This window comes from Filicampus tigris, chromosome 3, assembly GCF_054856515.1.
Source record: "Filicampus tigris isolate MCC_2025a chromosome 3, RoL_Ftig_1.0, whole genome shotgun sequence".
NCBI classification, from domain to species: Eukaryota; Metazoa; Chordata; class Actinopteri; order Syngnathiformes; family Syngnathidae; genus Filicampus; species Filicampus tigris.
Window position 1 is genome coordinate 4,484,570 of NC_141219.1, and position 13,892 is coordinate 4,498,461.

The 13,892-nt window shown below is 42.1% G+C and overlaps 1 protein-coding gene across 2 annotated transcripts in view; it reads right to left on the reverse strand.

The window, feature by feature from the left end:
* chst8 (carbohydrate (N-acetylgalactosamine 4-0) sulfotransferase 8) overlaps positions 1–13,892 on the reverse strand; it is a 189,502-nt gene that overhangs the window by 107,556 nt on the left and 68,054 nt on the right. For both annotated transcript variants that reach the window (XM_086026890.1, XM_086026891.1), the window contains exon 2: positions 10,352–10,537. In XM_086026890.1, the coding sequence (XP_085883016.1) occupies positions 10,352–10,508 (157 nt within the window). In that variant the 5' untranslated portion in view covers positions 10,509–10,537. The remainder of the gene's footprint in view (positions 1–10,351; positions 10,538–13,892) is intronic.

A 13,892-nucleotide genomic window follows, 5' to 3' on the forward strand; every position in this document is an offset into this window, starting at 1 on the left:
TCGTTTCACCCCGTCACGCGCTGTAGTCTACCGTGACTTCCTGACACAGAGTGAAAGCGACATTAGCAAAAGAATCAAACCTGCTTATGCAACACTCCAACACTGTCTGATGAAATTAATTCTATGAACTAAGTTTTGTTTGCTAAGGGTGCCAACTTCCACGAAAATCCCTTTGACCGCTTTTCACAGGAAACGGCAGCAGGGTTTTGCCACTACCCGCTCTGCCCTGATCTACTTGCCTGAGTCTGACACAGTCTCAGAAACCATGTCACTTTGAACGTATCAACAAATAACAGCAATCAAGGAAAACAAGGCTCTCCTGTACTCATGTCTCAGTAAGTAAACACTTTGTCCAAGCAGAAGTCTTTTTGAACATGATGCCACAAGCTTGGCACACCAAGCGCTCAATGGGAAGCATCGGTGCGCAGCCATTTTCAGATCTCTCCAGAGATGTTCGATCAGATTCAAGTCTGGGCTCTGGCTGGGCCACTTCAGGAGATTCAAAAAGTAGTCCTGAAGCCACTTCTTAGCTGCGTGCTTCAGGTCATTGTCCTAGTGGAAGGTAAACCCTCACCTAATTCTGAGTTTCTCTCAATCCTGACTAATCTGCCAGTTCCTACATCCCCACAGCATGATGCTGCCACCACCATGCTTCACTGCAAGAATGGTATTGGTCAGGTGATGAGCGCTGCCTGATTTTCTCTAAAAAATGCCGCCTGGCATTCACGTCAAAGAGTTCGATCTTTGTCTCATCGGACCACAGAGTTTTCTTTTTCATGGTCTGAGAGTCCTACAGGTGCATTTTGGCAAACTCCAGGCGGGCTGCCATGTATCTATTATGAAAGAGTAGCTTCCGTCTGGCCACTCTACCATACAGATCTGATTTGTGCAGTGCTGTAGAGATGGTTGTCCTTGTGGAAGGTTCTCTCAATACAGCTCGTGCTGGGGCTCTAACAGAGTGACTATCGGGTTCTTGGTCACCTCCCTGACCAAGGCTCTTCTCCCGCGATTGCTCAGTTTAATCGGGCGGCCAGCTCTAGGAGGTGTCCTGGTGGTTCGGAACTCATTCCATTTATGGATGATGGAGGCCACCGTGCTTATTGGAACCTCCAAAGCAGCAGACATCCTTCTCTACCTTTCACCAGATTTGTGCCTCCAGACAATCCTGTCCCGGCAGTCTACAGACAATTCCTTTGTCTTCGGGGAAGAAGAGAGAAAGTTGCTTAACCACAGCTCGCACCAAGGAGACATCTTGCCACTGGAGGCTCTCAGTGCTTTTCACAAATTGGTGCCTCACTCAAATCTGTCCCGCAAGCAACCACAGCCCAGTATTTTCCTCCCTGCCCTCGCCACGGCCATCGAAGCCTCGCCGCGGAAAATAGACTAATGACGGACTACTGACGAATGGCGGACTAAATAAAGGGGCTTCTGTCTATGCTTAGTTCATCCATTTTAGAATTTTTCCTGTCATTCGTCCATCGTCAGCAAAAAGGGCGTCCGTTCGTGGCGGATAGACAGATCGATCCATCACATATAGGCGGAGTGCCCAGCGCCGGATTGATCATATTTCAGTGAGGAGACTGAGGGCTGTGAGAAAATGGGCCTTGCGGCCAAGTGGAATGTGAGTATAATACTGCAGTGTACACAAGGTAAGCTAATGTTATCTGTGTTTATTTTTGGCATTTTCTAGTTGTGAATCGTCAATCTTCAAATCTGCGCAAGCACAGTAAGACCGTTTGTTTGCTTTTGAATGGCACGTAAGTTATTAAAAAGCAAAGGGATTAGAAAGGCATTTCAAATGTAGACCTTAATTTGTTTTGACTCTGAATGTCGTTGTGGCCTTCATTTTTAAAATAATATTTATTTGACGTGTTATTCTGTGAGTGTTTGTCCTTGTGCGTGAGGAGCCCAGAGAACCTTGTTCCACAGAAAAGACTGGCAGCGTTCATGATTACGGTCTTCAAAGACATTTTTCAATGAAAATAAAATCAGCCCCATGCTGTTGGATCTCCAGGTGCTCCTGCGTTACTGATTTATTTCCTTTTAGTCTTGAATATTACCGGGTGTGGTGTCATGGAAAAGGGCAACTTAAAAGCCCATCCCCCTTCAAAAAAAAAAAAAAGCACACGTGGGCTAGCTGGGCTGCTTAGTGGGTAACAAATCCCATTTTGCAATCCTCTTCAACTCCAGTTTTGCTTAGTTCAAATTTCCACTCTTCTGCTTATGTGACATCAACTGATTCGCTGCCGTCGCCCGTTCCCGTCGGACACCATCCAACAACAATGACAACGGGTTGATTTGTAGAAAGAGTTATTCTTAAAATGGAGACACGATGAATAAAAGATACAACAGGAATACATAATTTATTCCTTGTTTATCCCTTTTTACTTCCTTTCAACCGTCATTTCCATCCCCTGACTATGCGAGCTCATCACTTACACAAGGCAAAGAGTTTTGAATAATGGAACCTATAAAACATATACAAGAACAACACTTTTGGGCTAGCGGGTGGCTACCATGCACGGAAAATGTGTCGATTCTTATCCAACAACCTTATGTAAACTCAAAAGTTGCTTACTTGTACCAAAAATGGCATACCTGGGGTAATGGTTTTACAGTGGAGCAATTACAGTTGTACTGTATGCAATATTCCTTTAAAAAGCAACATACTTTCTCAAGCTGAATCATTTTGACATGCTCTGAATTAGGGATGTAACAGCCATATTAGGTAAGAAATGAAACTGCTGCTTGATCTAGCAACAAATCTGCCTTCTAAATAATTACAGTGCAGCTCAGCATCTGGCTAGCAGTCATAACGGCTAGCGGCTTGCATATGGCAGCACAATTTACAGAGATGGGCACTTTACCCTTTTTTGCCGGTCTGTCCTCCGGACTACGTCCGCGACCTGGGTCCCCGTCCGTCCACGTTCCTCTGTCCTTATTCATCAAAATGATCGTCCTCGTCCTTTTAAAGCGCTTTCGTCCTTACATTCCGTCGGTCCGCAGCTTTGACGATCACAAAATCGTGTTGTCGGAGATCATAATTTATCTATATGTTATTTTTATGGTAGCTACATGTAAATATAGCTGTCCAGCGGGGAGGATACATTGGGGTTTTCTATGTCCCTGCATTTCTAGAGGATTTTTTTGTGTTTTTTTCCCTCAGTGAGCACTGAGTCTCACGGAAAAATGACAAATGTAATTGTGTGACTGGCATATGCAAGTCATTGGAGAGCAGTATGAGATGCCAGCAAGGGAAAATGAGATTACACCCGCAAAGCTCCGGTGGCAGAGCCGTGGGCATTAACGTTAATGGAAAAACCACGAGACCTGGCGGTTGCCTTGGTGCTGATTCCGCATTCTAAATCCGATTGACATGACCCGGGTCTGCGAGAAGCCAGAGAGACAGCGATGCAGGCACCTGATACCCACTGATGGGAAAAAAAAAAAAAATAGCCAGCTTTTTCTTTTTTTTTCCTACATGTCAGGCAATCGCAAAAACTCTCAGGTTTCTTCTACATGAAATAAAGGCTGCTCTTATCATTCCTGGCATACATCCACACCTACAGATGACATGTGATTGAAAGGCTGAGCACGATGCTTTAACATTCTCGACGAGTAAGCTTGTAAACTCCTAGAGACATGATCCCCCAATTCCAGTACCCCATTTCTTTGTCTTGGGAAGAAAATTGTATTTAAGGGGTTTGTGATGGACTTGGCTGGCCCGGTATTGCTTTCCAATGATCTTCCCGCTCAGGAGGGAATAGCGAGGAGAGTGCCAGCACAACACAAACAGGCTTTATTAAAGAAGCTTTGCACATACTTGAAAGAGTGGGAATTGCTCCCCCCCCCCCACCAGTAAAAAGTTGGAACGCGTTCAAATACAAGCCTGTTCGGCCGCTCCAAGGGTCATCGGCGCAATTTAATTACATTAAGAGATGGCTAAATTGGACTATGCAAACAGACAAAGCTTAAGGGATTAGCAGACCTTTGGCAAAGGGATCAAATGTGACTTCAGAATGGTAAACAATATGGCTATGCAGCTCCAGGTGGGCTCAGTGTGAACAGAGGTAGATTTATTTTCCAACAGCAACTATATTATATTACTTTTTTAAATTTTTTTTAACTTTAAATACAGTGGAACCTCCATGAACAGTACGCCGGTGAAACTCGGTGAAACGGTGATTTGGAATCCATTTTCGACGGCACCGTTGACTTAGCAAAGTAGCAAAACGACTATCGAGAGTGGGAAATGGAAAATTTAAAATGTGCAGTCAACCCTCGTAATATTGCAATTCACTTATTGTAGGATTCAGCGCATTTTTTTTTTTCTGTACCTCTATTGGGAATTTCTTGTGATTATGTTTCCACCGAGAGCGTTTTTGCAGACTCACAAACGAATAAGCGCAAGACAGGAGTAAAGAGTTGTCAAACGCAGGGAATGTCCAAATTTTGGATCATTTCAGACTCAGTAAAAGGAGTTAATATGCAATGCGCCTCCTGCAAAGCACATCTGAATTAAAGTTACACAACTGCGCGCCTACTGTAAATATCGCTAGCATACTTCCCTTAAAGGGGGGAAGTCAACCCAATATTTTTTTCAAGAATATGTTCTGTGCAAGCCCACTGGTTGTGATGTCATTTTCAGTCGACAGAAGTGACAAAATGGCCGCCTCATGAGACAAACGCAATATTAATCAGAATGGCGTGTTTCAAGTAGAGGTCCTGCTGGGAACATATTCTTAAAAAATGTTTTTGGGTTGATTTCCTCTTTGAAATGTTTTTTTTTGGGCTTCACTGTAGCTGCTCCACTCCGCATGGTTTGAAGCTTTCTGCACATTTGGCTAATAGCATTGCGGCAATGGCTAATGTTAATTGGCTCTAAATCTCGATGTGTTGCGGTGTTGGAAAAGAAGGAATTAGTTCATCATCGCAGTGTTTCTTTCAGTTTGTCTTTGGCATTTACAGCAATTAGGCCATGCGTCCTCTCCAGAGCGACATACATTTAGATCCACAATGAAAGTTTTTTGCCTTTGTACACCAGCGCAGCGCATTTGAAAGAGACAGGATGGATAACGACTGAAAAATATAATTGCATAGGAATGCACAGAAAACCTTTGGTCAGCTTTTGAATCGGTGGCATGGACAATGGCATTGCAAGACTATCTCGCTAAATTTGACTCACTTGTTGAGAGGGTAAACAAACGTTCACTATGTTTTACTCACTACTTAAACCTTAGCTACATTGTACTCACATGATGGGAACATTAACAAAGCTACATTTTTCTTTCATATTTGGAGGGTAGACTTACCAATGCTATGTTTCATTCTTGATGTAACCGAGCTTAGCTGTGCTTTACGCATTTGTGAACAAACTAACTTTAGCTATGTTTTACTCACTTGTCAGGAATGTAAACAAACAGTTACAATTTACTCATGTTGGGAGCATAAATGTACCATAGATACATTTTACTCACTATAGGTAGCAAACCCTACCTATGTTTTACTCACTTTTTGGGGAAATAAACATGTTTACTTACTTGTGAACATAAAATAAACTTAGCTATGCTTTACTGACTTGTTAGGAAGGTAACCAAACATTAGCTATGTTTCACGCCCTGGAGAACGAACCATGCGTCTTATTCAGAGGTCATAAACAGAAAGCTTAGCTCCATTTTACTGACTTCTTGCAGTTTAAACAAATCTCCACTATATTTGACTGAGGTTGGGAACGTAAACAAAGTTTAGCAAAATCGGCCTGCTTGATAGGAACATAAATGAACGTTAGGTACATTTTACTTAATGGGTAACCAATCTGGGTAACGTTTTACTCACTTTGTGAGAATGATAACAAACCTTAGCTACGTTTCAGTAACTTGCTGAGAGTGACAAATGAAACCTTTCGCTACTTTTACTCACTTGGTGGGAATGCAAAGCCTGGCAAAAAAAAAAGAAATAGAAACGAAAGATAACCAGGCTGTTTTTGTCACAATTTTGCCTGTCCAAGGTCGACAAACACCAAACTATTTTTCTTTCATAAAATTATCCTATATATACCGATAAACATTTACAGTTCAAAATCGTTCTGTAAATGCATTAAATATCTAATTTTTCAACATAGATAGGTGTGGCTAATTTTTTTCCCACGTTTTTTTAAAGCAGCACTGGACAAGAATTCGACCTTAATAATTTTTTTCACAACTCTTTAGATGAAACATTAACTTACAAGTAGTTGAATGGGACTTTGGTCATGTCCTGGGGGGGGTCTGTATTGTTTTTACTGGCACTAAGCAATTTTGAGGAGGATGGGAGCAACCCTGGCACACCAAAAAAAATACAAATGTCCTGAATTGCTTTACGTCATACTCACTTCCTCCTTTCGCTAAAAGGACGGAAGTCGATTCGAAGATCTACGCACTATTACTGTTGTCGTGGCAGAAACCCCAAAACAAACAAAAGAACAAAAGTATTTTTTTAAACAAAATTAGATTCATTACCTCATTGCTATTCATCTTCCACACAGCCACTGGACACAGAAATGTAATTTAGTCCAACTTGCAGGCCAGCCAGTGCTCAGGATTTCGCAACACTACGCGCTGGCGCCCAAGGGAGATGTGGTTGGCTTCTGTCAAAACACTACCGCTTTTGTCCACATGGAGCCGCCATAATCAACAAAAACTGATATATGACACAGTGAGTGTCATAGAGTGGGTGCGGCTTATAGTCCGGAAATTACGGTACATGTGTCTGTGACGGATAATCTTGAAAAATCCTCAAGTGTGTACCGGTCCAATCTCAACTATGTGGTCCTCATTTGTAATTCTGGACTTAATGTATAAGAAAGCGCAGGTAATGAACATGTTGTGGCTCCTTAAACAATTATTCAATGGAGATGGGCGGGTATGTCTCAGGGATGCAAGGCTTTAAGTTAACCAGTGCTCTTTGGAGGCCCATTACAAGCTGCGGAGCACCGATGAAGAGGTGGGTGATGATGATGAGGAGCTCTGTGAGGAGCAGATAAAAGCCGACACCCTATGTATTCTAACTCAGCTCTATTAGACATGAGCTCCCGCCAAGCGACATCACGATGGCTCCAGGCGAACGTTTGCTCCTCGCGTTTCAGTGAGAGTGCGGACTTCCTCTCCATACAGCCGTGCACGGTTCTCATGAATCATTCAGACAACTATACACTTACTTTCAATGGTCAAGCAAGATTGGATAAAAGGATATACCAACGCTGCAAGAATGAGCCTGTGGTGAAAAAAAAATTAAGAGTGATCCTAACTGGCCTTCACGTGGACAAATCTGAACCAATAAGCTTGACACTTTTTTTCTCTTGAACCTAGAAAACTTCTTCACGATTAATTAATTACCCCACCGTGCTTTGCTAATTTTTTTTTCTCACTTTTTGGGAGTGAATGAACATTAGCTACATTTTACTCACTTGTGGAGTGTAAATGAATATTTGCTCTGTTTTAGCCACTTGTCGGAAGTGCAAGCAAAACTTAACTATGTTTTCATCACTTTTTGGAACGTAGTGACATTTTACCCAGTGGTTGAGAATGAAAACAAAATGAAACTTTTACTCACTTTCTGCCGATGTGAACGAATCTTGGCTGTGTTTAACTCAGATTGTGTTTAACAACCTATGCTTTTGTAGGTTATTTATTTATTTGCTTATTCATTTGTTTTTATTTCGTCTTTAGTTGGTCAGCAAAAATAAAATTTTTAAAAACCTCTTATGCGAGGATTTCGTGTTCAAATTGTGAGCTCAGTGCTAAACCTAATCAATAGTAGAGAAGTCATTTCTACGCTGTGGTGTCAGCAGGAAAAAAACAAAAAAAACTACGTTGCCGCTCTTGTTGTCGTCATTGTAAAAAGGCGTGCCTGATAAAATGCACATTTCTGTGAACAAGCTCTGTCGTTTCCCTGTAGCTATTGTTTGTTTTTGCCAGCTCACCATATACACACACGCACACACACAAACATCACAGCAGGCTCGTGCATCAAAACGTACGCTGGAAGGAATGACTAAAAAAAAAAAAATGTTTTTTTTTTTTTTTTTTTAAAACATGTAGTCCCTTGCAGTAGGCATGCAAAGAAAGTTGACTTTGCACTATTCAGCACTGTCCAACAATCAAAAGTTGCATCCAAACGTACAATGACTCACAGAAACTAACATTGTCTATATAGCACCTTTTTTTTTTTTTGGGGACAATTTAGCAACTGGAGGTTTCACTGAGCGACATGAAATTTAGTCTGCATGTTTATGATGAGTAGACGCACAAGAGCCATGCCAAAAGAGACACGAGGAGTCTTCCACTTTGTTTGAAGGGACTTTTACAGTAAATTTGCCCATTTTTAAGGGTCCTTTCAAAACTAACTCGCCCTACAGATTAATTCCAATTGCTAGCAATTTTGACCTCCAAGGCAGACGCCCAAATAGTGAGTTTTCCTCATTGCGCGTGGCTAGAGCTTGCAGGTAAAGTTTGTTGACTCAGCACCTTTTGCAGAACAACGGTAGCAACACAGAAATGTTTTTTCGTCTTATAAGATGAATAAGATGTCCGTATAGGTGTGAATAGAAGTGTGAATGCTTGCTTATCTAAAACGTGCCCTACGATTGGCCGGCGCTCGGTACCGGGTGTTCAAAGTCACCCATCGAAAATGAATGGATGGCTGGACCTCGGTTGGCAAATCAAATATTCTCTCGCAGCATCTGCCTCGCTGAGTCTTCTAGTCATTCCCTCAAAAGCTCAGTTGGCCTCATATTTGCAACAGTTGTCATTTCCTACATAACCTGTGTGTCTGTGTGTGTGTGTGTGTGTGTGTGTTTTGTTTCACAACAAATGGGTCCATTTTTCTGTATCCGAAACAATGTTGCCATCACAGGCGTATTAGTGGCGCGGAGATACCACTTGGGCTGAGTGGCTCTCGTCCAGAGTGGGAGAGTATGACACCGCTCAGATGTTCATAATGAGTTGGTGTGCTGTCGACACACGCCCGAGCACCGTTCGATGCACCGCGACTCGCTGGGGAAGCAGATTTTTTTTGGGGGGGGGGGGGGGGGGGGGCTGCTCGGGCATCACACTGGGCCACTTCATCAGAATTTTCTTTGTCGACAACAAACCGATCAATGCGAGATGGGAGAACGGATAAAAACCCTCAGACAGAGTGTGCGGGATATGTTTAGAGGGAAACACATTGGAAAAGAAAATAATGGGAAGGTGTTGAACAGACAAAAGTTTACATTGTGTGTATGTGAAGTGAAAGACGGATGTGCCACTTTATATTGCGAACGGACAATCGTTAACATTATTTCACAAAAAAAAAGGCGGATGGATGGACGGCGGGAGCGTACCCAGGCTGCAGACGGGAGGTGATATACAGACCAGGAATTTTTTATTTTTTAATTTTTTTTTAATTTCCAGTTCTGTTTCCATCACTGCTGCTTCAAATTCCTAATAGTAGCTGCACCTGGCATTGCTGCATGAGCACAATGGCTTGACATGTATGAACTCCCTCTATTGCCATGGTAACTCTCACCTCAGAGACACCCGGATGGAACGTTAAAAAGCGACAGGTTTGGCAAGCAGGCCATGTTACAGCTGAGTACACCACGTCGAGAAAAAAAATAAAATAAATAAAAAATCAACTGACTATGCAAACATGGCTTGTTACGTGTTTGCGCGCATATGTGTGTCACCTGCTAATTATTGCATGAGTCCCTCTCATAGGCAGTATGTATGATACACGTATCAGTCATATTTTGTGCCATGTGTTTATATATGTGCATTCATTTAAATGGACAAAATTACACAATGTGCTGTTACTTTTTCAAAATTCATAGATTTTATAGAAGGCCGTGAAACTTCTGAATATTTTTTTCAGATTGGTTTTGTCGTTCTTTACACCACAAAAAAATTGGGAGGTAATTGCTCCTCATTCGATATGTGAATTCTTAAATCGACATTCAAATATGGTTTCCATATTTTTAATGAATGCATTTGTATCATTTGTGCATTAACAAAATACTATTAATTGTATTATTAGTTATTGTTTGTTCATTTTGAACGTAGTCAATAGAGCAGAGTAATACAGTAAATGCTCCCCCCGCCCCCCATTTTACTATTGACAATCACATTATGTGTGCATTTTTTTGTGTTGGTGGGATTATTATTATTGTTACCTTTTTATTCGGTGTAGTTTTTCTCTGCCCAAACAAATGTTGAATGACGCAGTGATTGATGGAGGTTTTGTGAGGCATGGAAGCCAAACAGCTGCCAGCCTTCCATTCAGTTTAGCTTTTTTTTTTTTTTTTTTTTTTTGCATTGAGTAGGGAAAAACTCACCAGCTCGTTGGGGCACCTTCTCTGACTGGTCCAGCTGCTGGAGGAAGAGAAGCAGTCCTCCGGCAGCAAAGAGCAGGAGGAACAAGAAGAACCAGTGCAGCCTCCTCCTCCGTCCACACTGGGAGTCCAGCGTCATCCTCCACTTCTTCCCCAGCATGATTCTGTCAAAAGGGTGTGTGTGTGTGTCTGTGTTTGGTGGGGGTGGCACAAAAAAAAAAAGAGAGGAATTAGCAAAACAGAGAGACCTACTTTTTCACTTTAATAAATGGCACGTACACATATGACTATTTTTGGAAAGGCCTGCAACACTAACACGAAGAGCTATAAGTGCAAACTCATGAAATATTTCCAACATAAAATAAAAAGGGGACACTCATATTACATATTTTTTTTGCACTTGAAAAGATTTTCTAGCTTTCTTGGTACATGTTTTCATCAAAACACTCTATGATTTACATATCTTAATGACATTACAGCACATTCAACCTCGCAAACATGTTCTGTTGCATTTTCACTCATGGAAGCAGCACTTCATTACCAATCATCACTGAATTACACTGGTCAACTAGTGTAGCCAGTCTGTGTATGGGAAGCAAATATATCCTGCCCCCGCCTCAACTTCACAAAGCAGTCAAGTATGTCCTGCTTATCAAAAGATAACACTAATCGGCCCATTTAGCACAATTCATAGCAGCGAAAGGAAATACCATGCTTTCCTAACATGGAGCCCAGGGGCGGCAAATAAAATGAAAACAGCAGGGGCTCCAAAGTTGAACCCTGTGGATCACCATATGACAGTGGGGCAGAGTGGTGCAAACAGCAACCAAGGTTAACACAAAAAGTCCTGCCTGCCAAGTAGGATCTAAACCACTCTGTAGGTCAACCACTAAATATTGTAAATTATTTGCCCCTCCGAGCTGAACACGAACAGTTTCTCCCTGCTCCAACTGGCATACACTGTATTTGTCTAAACTGGCAGAATAAAAACCTCTTAGTCTATTTAATTTGCGAGCAATAATCCATGAACTGGGAAAAGATTGGAGCTGCTTATCATCCCCCAACCCCACCCCCGCCCCCCGAAAAATATTTCCTCAACTCCCAAAATAAATAAAAGTAGAGGCGTTGAAATGTTATTCCAGCTGGACCGACGTTAGCACACACACTGGCTGTCTTCCTTCTATGAATATGCAAATGAGCGTGACTACTCAAGCGCAACATCAAACGCACCGTTTCCGTGACGTGTAAAGAACAGGACTGTCACACAGAATCCTGTGCTAAAGAACAAACAAGAAAAAAGAAACACTTTAAATATGCAATGAGTGTTCAATGACAGCAATGACGTTTTTCAGGCCTGAAATATGCAACGTTTTTCCTCATCAAATGGGGTCCGTAAAGAAAACATGTTCATATGGATGGCATAATGAACATAACCATATAAACCAGAGGTGGAAAACCGACTTAAAATGCTTATAATATATAAAACTGCATCAGATTTTTTTTTTGTAAAATTGGCATGGCTCTTGGAGGCCTTAAATACCGCAATTATAAAAACCGAAAGCTCCTCTGATTGGAAAAAGTTGATGATTTTACTTAATAAACCAGATTAAAACACTAGAAAATATGAAATGTTATGTATTTTGTTTGATGTATTTTCATTGATTTCAATAAACATTATATATATATCTATATATCTCTATCTATATCTATCCATCTATCGGCTCCTGCTGTGTTTTGTAATAGAATACCTTATAATCCTACGCCATTCCTTGCATCTGTGCATTCAGCACCACCGGTCATTAGAAGTTTCTGCTGTCAGTACTTGTGGGTCCATTTGTGTGGCTTATGCAATGTGAGAAGTATCTTGATCTTTTTCCTCTAATCTTCAAAGACAACCGGTGGGTAATCAAGGTGATGGAGATGTCGGTGATATGAGTGAAAGGGTTATATTTATATTGTTAAAAATAATCATATAATTCATTGAAAGAAGTTCCAATTAGGTCCCCAGCATCGGGGTGCGCCAAGTATTGATATAATTTATTCATGTGCGGACTTGTGTGCACTCCCTGGGTCCACGAGTCCAACATTTTCCATCTTTTCGGGCCACCGTACTTCAAGATCACCATGTTCGTGGCGCTGTAAATTGCGGGTATTTATGTTATTAAAAATGTATTTGAATTTTTCCTTCTTTCTTTGAATTTGGAGATTTAGATTTCCATCTATAGTGGGAACAGTCAGAGGAGGGTAAAAAATAAATAAATAAATAAAAAAGCAGTGTCTACTACTCAGAGACCAAATAATCAAACACCGTGACGCAGGGGACCCTTAAAAATGTAGAGATGGGGACGAGCATGTCAGGCGACACCATCACGGAGCTTTTTGCGACTCTGAAATGATAACTTACACTTGGAGGACTGTTAAGGGCACTGTTAAGCTGCATTTCTAATAAGCAGTCCAGTTCAGTTCAGACCACCAGGGTACGGTTCAGGATACCATGATGAACTGTGTGTCTTCAATGTAGAAGTGGGGGATTGGGGCCAACCGTGGCAGGCGACACCTTCAATTTCTTTTTGTCACTCTGAAATGATAGTTTGGGAACCGTTAAGTCAAATTTCCGCTCAGCCATCCATTTCTGTTCGGATCAACGCGGTTGTTGAGTTCCGGCCTGGTAAACGGCCAGCATAGCATTATAGCAGCGTGACAACGTGTAACACTCAACAAGGTAGTGTCTCATGCCTGGAGGAGTATTGACGATATCAACCTTTATTTCTCCGCTCTTAGTTGTAACCAGCCTACAAGATACGAGTGATAAAATGTGGCTTGTTACGTATTTTTGTCCGTGCCATGTCTTGGAGACACCCTGAATTGGTTGCCAGCCAATCGCAGGGCACACAGAGACAAACAAACATCTGCACTCACAATCACACCAATTTAGAGTGTCCGATTAACCTACCAAGCATTTTTTTTTTTTGGAATGTGGGAGGAAACCGGAGTACCCGGAGAAAACCCACGCAGGCACGGGGGGAACATGCAAACTCCACACAGGCAGGCCGGGGGCCGGGATCGAACCCACGACCTCTGAACTGTGAGGCGGACGCGCTAACCAGTCGACCGCCGTGCCGCCTCCCCCAAAATTCACACATTGCCATATATCTGCGTTAGATCAGACACGAGCCACCTGAGAACAGCAAGCTCAACATGTTGGGGCACTGCAGCCCCCCTGTCGACCCCCCAACATGATGCAGCACATCGCGACTACTTCCATTACCACCCCATTCCCAGCGTCGGTGGAAGCAACGGCGCCAGGCTAATAAAAGGAGATGAAAGCCACTTCAGGCATGCTTTATTAATTAATGACGACATGCTAGTGAATAGGACAAGCGGGGCGCCTGCTCGTGTTCAAAGCCGGGTTGATGTATCTTTAGCGGTGGCAGTGAGTTGGTTGTCTTGGTGATCAAAGGCCTAACCTGACAGTTTTGAACCTATAAAAAAAGTATAGTCATACTTTGGATGCTTCTATAGGAATCTCATATAAGTTTAGCCC